This window comes from Cervus canadensis, chromosome 2, assembly GCF_019320065.1.
Source record: "Cervus canadensis isolate Bull #8, Minnesota chromosome 2, ASM1932006v1, whole genome shotgun sequence".
Taxonomy (NCBI): Eukaryota; Metazoa; Chordata; class Mammalia; order Artiodactyla; family Cervidae; genus Cervus; species Cervus canadensis.
Window position 1 is genome coordinate 21,537,033 of NC_057387.1, and position 9,378 is coordinate 21,546,410.

General features: G+C 45.4%; 1 protein-coding gene and 1 non-coding gene across 2 annotated transcripts; one reads left to right on the top strand and one right to left on the bottom strand.

Moving 5' to 3' along the window:
• Positions 1-1,107: 1,107 nt before the first annotated feature.
• LOC122428517 (putative neuroblastoma breakpoint family member 5) lies at positions 1,108-5,718 on the bottom strand. Its single transcript, XM_043448598.1, has 4 exons — positions 5,571-5,718; positions 3,493-3,607; positions 2,214-2,428; positions 1,108-1,169 (listed from the first exon to the last, which is right to left on the bottom strand). Exons 1-4 carry the CDS (start codon positions 5,716-5,718, stop codon positions 1,108-1,110), a joined length of 540 nt encoding a protein of 179 aa, XP_043304533.1.
• Positions 5,719-8,778: 3,060 nt separating this feature from the next.
• LOC122437533 lies at positions 8,779-8,901 on the top strand. The gene has a single exon (XR_006268344.1). It is a non-coding gene; the product is annotated as a small nucleolar RNA SNORA26 (small nucleolar RNA).
• The last annotated feature ends 477 nt before the right edge of the window (positions 8,902-9,378 follow it).

The following is a 9,378-nucleotide window of genomic DNA, read 5'->3' on the forward strand; positions in this document are numbered from 1 at the left end:
GGCAAGAGTACTGGAGTGGGGTGCCATTGCCTTCTCCATTTGACTGTGTGCATCACCACAACCTGTGGAAAATTTTGAAAGAGATGGGAATACCAGACCACCTGACCTGCCTCTGGAGAAATCTGTATGCAGGTCAGGAAGCAACAGTTAGAACTGGACATGGAATAACGGACTGGTTCCAAACAGGAAAAGGTGTACGTCAAGGCTGTATGTTGTCACCCTCCTTATTTAACTTACATGCAGAGTACATCGTGAGAAATGCTGGGCTGCATGAAGCACAAGCTGGCATCAAGATTGCCAGGAGAAATATCAGTAACCTCATATATGCAGATGATACCACCCTTATGGCAGAAAGCAAAGAAGAACTGAAGAGCTTCTTGATGAAAGTCAAAGAGGAGAGTGAAAAAGTTGGCTAAAGCTCAACATTCAGAAAACGAAGACCATGGCACCTGGTCCCATCACTTCATGGCAAATCTATCGGAAGACAGAGGAAACAGTGTCAGACTTATTTTGGGGGGGTCCAAAATAACTGCATATGGTGACTGCAGCCATGCAATTAAAAGACGCTTACTCCTTGGAAGAAAAGTTATGACCAAACTAGACAGCGTATTGAGAAGCAGAGACATTATTTTGCCAACAAAGGTCCATGTAGTCAAGGCTATGGTTGTTCCAGTAGTCATGTATGGATGTGAGAGTTGGACTGTAAAGAGAGCTGAGCACCGAAGAATTGATGCTTTTGAACTGTGGTGTTGGAGAGGACTCCTGAGAGTCCCTTGGACTGCAAGGAGATCCAACTAGTCCATCATAAAGGAAATCAGTCCTGAATATTCACTGGAAGGACTGATGTTGAAGCTGAAACTCCAATACTTTGGCCACCTGATGTGAAGATCTAACTCATTTGGAAACACCCTGATGCTGGGAAAGATTGAAGGTGGGAGGGAAGGGGACGACAGAGGATGAGATGGTTGGATGGCATCATCGAGTCAATGAGCTGAGTTTGAGACACTGGGAGTTGGTGATGGACAGGGAGGCCTGGTGGGCTGCAGTCCATGGGGTCACAAAGAGTTGGACACGACTGAGGGACTGAACTGAACTGATAGATAATCATCACCTGGGGGTTGCTGTTTCTTGTGCTTGTTCATCGACTTCATCTTCATCTTCATCAATTTCTGCAAACAAAATCGGAAATACCCAGTCAGCTTTTCGTTACTTCACCCACTGCAAACACAGGGACTCCTGGTCACAGAACCGTAAACATGTGTGAGGCAGTACTGTATGGGAGTTTTAATGCATTGTCTTTAAACAGCTGCCCAAGCATGGATTTCTGATCCAACAGGCAGTCTGTTTCTAAACTGGTAGATCATCCTCAGGACACCTTCTGCTTGAAATTGGGCAAACATTTAAATTGTCTTTTCTTCCTTATATCACCTCACATTGTCCACCTCCCATCTCCACTTCTACAAATGTATCATCCATCCTGCCACAAATTCTGCCAATGACACAGCCTCTATAAACCTTCTCAGGTCTCACAAGATGCTGTCCTTGCTCTAAGGAGAACAACCACGTCCCACATTCCTCCACCTGGGAACATCCTGGCTCTTCAAGGTCGCTTTTGTTTGTTATCTGGGAAACTCCCTATGGAAAGTGAGTGCTCCAGTTTAAACCATTTTCCCAACACCAAGTCCAACTCTATCAAGTACCTTATCCAACACCACAAAGTGAAGGGCTTTCTCTTTTCTGCAGTGTATTTGTAAATATTCCCCAATTTCATCACTATAGCTACCATCAACAGATTATTTCATCCATTTTACAGATGAGAACAGTTACTAACATAAGGAAAAGCAATCATTCTCACACAGTTATAAACAAAACACTCAGCATGGAACCTGGGAACTTCCAAGCTTCATCTAGGGCTCTATTCACTCTAACAAGCTGCCTGTCACCTTCTCCTTTCTGTGCTTTAATACTGGCTGGATGTTGCCTCCTTCCCCAGTGGCCATGGTCCATCAGGGAGGAAGCAGACCGTTGGGATACGCTGACTTCCACCCTGTGCATTTCTCCTCTGTCCTCTTACTAAGACAATCCTGCTCCTACATAGCCCCAAATAGGATATGAAACAGGAAAGCTGATAAACATTCCCAGTGGAAGTGTTCATCTTATCACCTGGGGACCTAGGGGAGGATCAGTGCTCTCAGGGTCTGTGGCCCCCTCACCTGGGCTGAGCTTGCAGGCAAGGCGCTCTGCCAGGCGGTATCCCTCAGACAGGCTCTCTCGGAAGCCCTGCCCCTGGTGTTTGTTCAGGTCATTGTGGGTGAGGATGTCCTTGAGGTGCTGCTTGAGCAGGACAGAGTCATCTTTCCCATCCTGTAGTGTCTGCCGTAGCTGGGTCAGCTCTCGTGCCTGACTTCGAATTAGGACATCACACGTCCTAGGTGGAAGAGAAGACACAAATGTGAAAGGCAAAGAGTTAGATGAAAGACGGTTAGGGATTTCTGTGAGAACATCCCCAAGGAGACCTCGAAATAGAATTCTGGCACATATCTGATGACTGGTTCAGTCACTCAGTCATGTCCGACTCTTGCGATCAAATGGAGTATAGTGCACCAGTTTTTCTGCCCATTGGCTTATCCTGACAAGAATACTGGAGTGGGTTGCCATTTCCTACTCCATATCTGATGACTGGCCTATGGCAAAGAGAAAGAAGGTAAACAACGGTTTCCTCTGTATCAGACAGTACTCCTCTGGGATTCCATGACATTCCATTCATCTTGTCCTTCTGTAAAGGTAACCTAATGTCTTCCCTGGTTGCTCCGCTCGTAAAGATCCGGACTGACAATTCAGGAAACGCAAGAGATGCAGATTTGATCCCTGAGTCGGGGACATTCACTGGAGAAGGAAATGGCAACCCATTTCAGTATTCTTGCCTGGAATCTTCATGGACAGTGGAGCCTGGTGGGCTACAGTCCATGGGGTCATAAACAGTCAGACACTACTGAGTGCACACGCATGCATCAGTGTCTTCCTAAATCTGCATCATGAAGTCGTCTCTTCAGTTCCTCACTCGGCCATACCCATTTTCATTACAAATACACAAAATATTTTCTGTATTTTTAATTTGGCAACATAAAGTATTGTCCAGTGAATGTCACACAGCCAGATACAGAGTGTGGACACGTACAGCTGGTGTGAATTGGGAAGAACATAAGAATGACAGGGTCAAGAAAGCATTCCAGGATGTAGTCAGTCAGGAGGCGGTTGTGATTGAAAGGCAAATAAGGTACCGATGGCACAACATTGTCAATGAGCTAAGTGCCACTGGTTCACTTGAATGTAGTGAATTTCATGATGGGATTCAAGTCACTAGTTTATTTAAAAGCAAAGTAAATCACTTCCTGAATAACAACTGGAGTCCATAATTCACCAACTGGTGTTCTCCACCAATTTTATCACATTCTGCCCTGTGCCTGTGATGAATATCCCTGCCCTCCTTACCTCAACCTTTCATCAAGTGTTGGCTTCTCTGCCTGCTTCTCTGCTGGACTCCGCACCTCAACTGGCACCTTCTCCCCCAACACGGATTCAAGGATGTCCTTACATGCTTTACAATCTGAGGAAAGAGAGACGCTGCATCAGGGAAAGCCGTCCTTGCTGCTGTGGTCACTGCCTTCAAGGGAGGAGGATGGGCCACCTCAGTGGTGGATGTAACTCCTTCCCCAGTCTCTATGGAGAGATTTCCACATCTGATTCCTCAGCGTCTGAACCGAGGTGACTCCCCATTTTAGAGCTGAGGAAAGAGAAGTTCCTAGGCACAGAACACAACTTGACAAGATGAACTACCTTTTGGCAAAGTCAGAATTCACATCCCCTGAGACTGACCCTGAATCCCGGGCCACTGAACCAGGACCTGCAGCCTCTTAGGTGAGACACTGAGCGGGGGCCTGGGTGGCGAGTCCTGTGGGGTCGGGAAGGCTCCTAGGACTACAGCACTGCTGGTTCCCTCATGATGGGATCTCAGTAATGAACAGGTGTCTCAAGTATACAACTCACCTGGACACACTGGTGTGAAATAGAATACATGAAACCATAAGGACCTGAAAGTGATAGGCCCAAACCCTGAGAAAACCTGTGTCATTAGGAACAGTAGAACTATGAACTAAGTGTATTCACACTGAGCCAGGCACTGTTGTCAGAGCTTTGTCAGATTTCCTCAGTATTCACTACAACTCAAACAAGAGTTCCTATTAGAGCACCACACGGACAGAGGAGGAAACAGAGACACAGAAAGGTTCCCACCAGGGATGTGAGCCCAGGAAGCCTGGCCCAGAGTCCACGTCTTTCACACTGTGCTGAGGTGTGAAAGGTGACCCTGACCTCCACACCAGGGTCCTGGTGAGACATTTCTTCTTCACCAGCCTCACAATGTCTTTCCTAGAATTTTGTGACTATCATAAGGAGTGGGGTAAATAAAACTTAGTTTGTCCTTTCCCCAAAGCTCATCAGTTCACTTTCTTAAATAGGAGGCTTTACCTCTTACGTCTCTCTGTGTCAGTCATTTTTCATTGACTCCCTCATCGCTTCATTGAAAATGACTGTATGAAAGTGACACAGACGCAAGTTGTCAAGATTCCTCTCATCTCCTTGTTGTGCATGTACCCTGGTCATGACTTCTTTCCTTACTCCAGGCCCCTCTTACTGAACAGGAAAAAATGATTCCAATTTCCAGGCTGACTGTGGGTGCAAAGTGCCAACTCACACTCAGCCTGAGTTTTTACTGGGGCTGGTGATCTCCACCCACTTACTATCATCTTCATGTTGGTCACACAACTTATAGCATAGACTCAGGGTCTCTGGACTCCTGGTCAACCTGTATCACCAAAGTTTCACCAGCTCAAGTGGGGAGAGAGGGAAAAGTGCAGATTGTCTGATTTCACCAGAAACACCTTCATTCTTGCCACAGAGTCACATGGCTTTCTTGAACTCAGGAAGGAGAACCTGCACCTCAGAAAGCATGGATTCCTTCTCACAAGGGAGGCCCTGTCATGATGGCCTCACAGAGACCATGGTTTCAGTGAGAAGCAGATTCATCCTTAAGCTCCTTTAAATCATATCCCCTGCTTCTCACAGTGTGTAACCACACATTACCCCAGTGCAGATAGCACAGGGCTTTGCCAATGGAACTTCAGGGAACCTCGAACTGCTGGAGTTCATTAGCCAAGAGGCATGCAGGATCAGATACAGAACAGAAAAGATTCCAATCAATGCAGCTTAGTTGTGCCTGAGAGACACAGGCAATCCTGTGCCGGCACCAGGAATCACTGTCTGGAATTTTAACTCGAATCTCACCCTACACATCACTAAAAACTTGGAAAAGTGCCTCACTCCTTGTGCCTCAGTTTCCCCAGCCTCAGGAACTGAAGGCGAAAGAGCCACACTACTACCTTTCCTGCACTGTGGTCAGAATGGAATTCAAAATGACTAAGGGAAAAGGAGACCAATATTAGAGACTTAGTTTCTTAGATGGAAGACAGTGATCATTCATTGCTTTGGTGACCATGATCCCGAGGACTTACTGTATTTCTGCAGATGGTTGGCCAGGGAGTAAGCAGTAGCTTGGGATACGAGGAATTTCTCTGTGAGGTCTCTGAAGTCCTGCTTGTACTTTTCTAGCTGCAACTGAAGCTCCTGGTTGATTTCCATGAGGGTACTTTCTGCCCTCATATCCGATAAAGACGGAAGACATACTGCCATGGTGACATGTGGTAGAAGAGGTAGAAGCCAGGGGTGGGGAGGAGATACCCAATATATGGGGGATTCAAATAAGCAAAATCACATTGGTTTAATCAGCACTGAGGGATGACAAAAACGGAATTCCTGACTTACTGTTGGGAACAACTAGAGGGTTCTCAACGGCAAAGAGAAGTTGAAAATGCCAGAGCTCAGAGCCACAGGTGCTTTGTGGGGCTCAGACTAAGACAGGAGTGAAGGAGAGGGACCCAGCATGCTAGGTAACCATCTGGAGTTGCCATAACAGAACTAGAAGGGGGAGGGGTTCATGGAATCTTGGGGGCCCCTGCCTTCCAGGTGCCTAGGCCATGACCATTTGTGGACATCACCACTGATTCACCCAATCCCTCAGCAGCCACTCTTGGGTTGTCTACATATGTTCCGATACCACTGACCTATCTCCTTCCAAAAACCATCTCAGCTGAGTTCCCATTGTTCATTCATCTGTGTATAAAAACATTCATGGTAAAAAAACTTTGCCAGCAGGTCTTAATTTCTGTCAGGCTGTCACAAAGTCACCTCAGTTCAGTTCAGTTCACTTCAGTTGCTCAGTCATGTCTGACTCTTTGCAACCCCATGGACTGCAGCACACCAGGCCTCCCGGTCCATCACTAACTCCTGGAATTCACTCAAATTCACATCCACTGAGTCGGTGATGTCATCCAACCATCCTCTGTCGTCCCCTTCTCCTCCCCCTTTCAATCTTTCCCAGCATCAGGGTCTTTTCCAGTGAGTCAGTTCTTTGCATCAGGTGGCCAAAATATTGGAGTTTCAGCCTCCGCATCAGTCCTTCTAGTGAATATTCATGATTGATTTCCTTTAGGATGGACTGGTTTGATCTCCATGGAGTCCAAGGGGCTCTCAAGAATCTTCTCCAACACCGCATTTCAAAAGCATCAATTCTTCGCCATTTGCTTTCTTTATAGTCCAACTCTCACATGCATACATGACTACTGGACAAACCATATCACTTCATCTTCTCTTTAAACTGATCTTAAGGCTTTTCCACAAGTGAAGGACATCAAACTTGTGGACTGTGATGAACTTCTTCTCTGGGTCTTCTCCAGTTTAGTCTGTGTCCTAAAAACTGTAGGATACAAATCAAAGTACGATACTAAGTGAATAAATAATTTTTAAATATATTTTTTGTCCATCTCAGTGCTTTTGCTGCATCCTGTTGTTATGTCATTTTCTTCTCTTTGCTGGGCAGCATGTTGTCTTCAGAATAAACTTAAGTCTGATATCCCTACTTTCTAAATTCTTCCTCTGGGTCTGGGTTGTTCTATTTGATTTTTTAAAAAATGTTACTAAACACTGCATTTCATACTTTCACTTATGTATGTCACTGTAGCCTCACAAGAGCTCGTTCCAAGCTGTCAAAGTGACTAAAAGAGTCTATGTGTATATCCTAGAAAACGTGGTGTGCTTGTGCCATCACTTCATTCTTGTCTGACTCTTTGCGATCCCAGGACGGTAGCCCGTCAGGCTCCTTTCTCTATGGGGATTCTGCTTCCAAGAATCCTGGAGTGGGTTGCCATGCCCACTTCCAGGGGATCTTCCTGACCCAGGGATCGATCCCGCATCTCCTGTGTCTCTTGCATTGCCGGCTGATTCTTTACCACTGAGCCACTGAATACATGGGGTACCTGTCTGTTTAGGAAAGATCTGACAGCCTCGTGCTATCGTTCTGTGTTCATTCAGTTCACCCACATATTGAACAGACCAGGGCTCCAGAGCAGTGTTGGTGGCACACACTTTGACCATCTCTTTGAGTTTTCCTCCTGCCATTGACCTGTGGTTGTATTCCAGATACAGACCATGGTTAAGTTCAAGGCCATAGATCGGGGATCATGATGATCCAAAGTGAACATAATTATTGTGTTCAGTGACATAGAAGCTGAGTTTGAGGAAAGAGAGACAGGCAGCCCTGGGACAGGGATGGTCTGAACCAACTCTTCATTTCCCTAGCATCTCTTCCGACCTGGGTCTTGTGAGTCTGAGACTTGGGGAACCCCTATAGCATCTGTCTCTTCAGTTTAGCAGTTGGTATAACCTGGATGGAGGGTGAAATGGGTGTGACAACAGGTCACTGAGCATTTGTTCATGTTAAGGTAAAAGATACAGAACTGGAACAACTATTTATGAAAGCTTATCTTCCCCACACCCCCACACAATCCTCCAACTCAATGCTTAGTGATAATTGGTATGTGAGATGCAGCAAAGGCTTGAAGGGAATCTATTTTCCGGTTGCTGTGGGGCCTGACATTCTGTGGGAGAAAGAAAAATGTGTCAAATTTCTTCATTATAAATAGGATGAAACCAAAAAAGCTCACAGAAGGTACCTGACTTGAGGTCAAATGGGGATGAATTTTGCCATGCTAGCAGAAGTGTATAACAGGTACAGTTCATTGACTGATACCATGCCAGGCATTTCACACATATTATGATACTTTCCTTTATCGTAATCATTCAAGGTAACATCATTGTAGAAGAAGTACATTAAAAAATTTATTCAACCAAAGTTAAAATTAAAAAAATACCAAACATTTTATCAAGGCAAGTAAGCTATTGCTTTGTACTTTGTAGGTAGGAGAATTCTATTGTTTTTATCCTTCCTTTGTCCCATTTCATACTCCTCTGTTTCTCTGTGACCTGACTTTTTTCCTAGAGCCCTACCTTTTGTCAACTGAACCATTTCTACGCACTGAGCAATAGCAGAAGTGAGGGCTGGGACCTTCTAAAGGCTCCCTGAGCGCTGACGTGTTTCAGGACACCAGACACCGTCTGGAGGCAAGAGCAGCCCGTCTGTCAGAACGTGTGTGTGCTAAGTTGCTTCAGGCGTGTCCGACTCTTTGTGATCCCATGGACTGTAGCCCTCCAGCCTCCTCTGTTCATGGAATTTCCCAGGCAAGAACACTGGAGTGGCTTGCCATTTCTTCCTCCAGGGAATCTTCCTGACCAGGGATCAAAACCGTGTCTCCTTCACCCTTTCCATTGCCCTTTTAAGGCTGACGCAGTGCCTTAAGAGGCTAACACAAGAGGGTAAAGAAAGTCTCCATAAAACCCAGAGAAGAGATTTTTAGAACTCCTCTCTGGATCCTGTCTGGAGTCACACACAACTGAAACGGAAGATTTTAAGTCTTAGCACTTACTAGTATGTGTATAGTTAATACTTAAGTCATTACATTTAAACTTGACCTTCGATATGACAATAAAAAGAAAAACAAAAAACCATGTCTCTTGCGTGTCCTACATTAGCAGGTGGGTTCTTTACCACTAGCGCCACCTGAGAATCCCATCTGTTAGAATGGGCAGCTGCTTTCCCAGCCCACTGAAGTTAGCAGGATGTCCCAGGACAGAAAGGGATCACTTCCCTTCAACTCAAGAATCTTTTCTATCAGTGACTGTGCTCTATCGGGCTGAACTCTCCTGAAATTGAATGCTCTTGCCAACTTTTTGGTTTCTTGTTAGGTGGCTTGGGTATTTATAAAATTTTCTAATAAACATCATTGTTGAAGTTTGCATTTATAGCAATGCAATTTATTTTTTAGAAAGTGGCAGCTTGGAGAAGATTAGTCCCATCAATGAGCAAAC

Coding starts and splice junctions, on each gene's coding strand:
- LOC122428517 (XM_043448598.1), bottom strand. CDS start 5,718: ATGAGGGCAGAAAGTACCCTCATGGAAATCAACCAGGAGCTTCAGTTG. Junction 3,608..5,570: donor CAACCATCTGCAGAAATACA/GTAAGTCCTCGG, acceptor CTCTTTCCTCAG/ATTGTAAAGCATGTAAGGAC. Junction 2,429..3,492: donor ACACTTGATGAAAGGTTGAG/GTAAGGAGGGCA, acceptor TCTTCCACCTAG/GACGTGTGATGTCCTAATTC.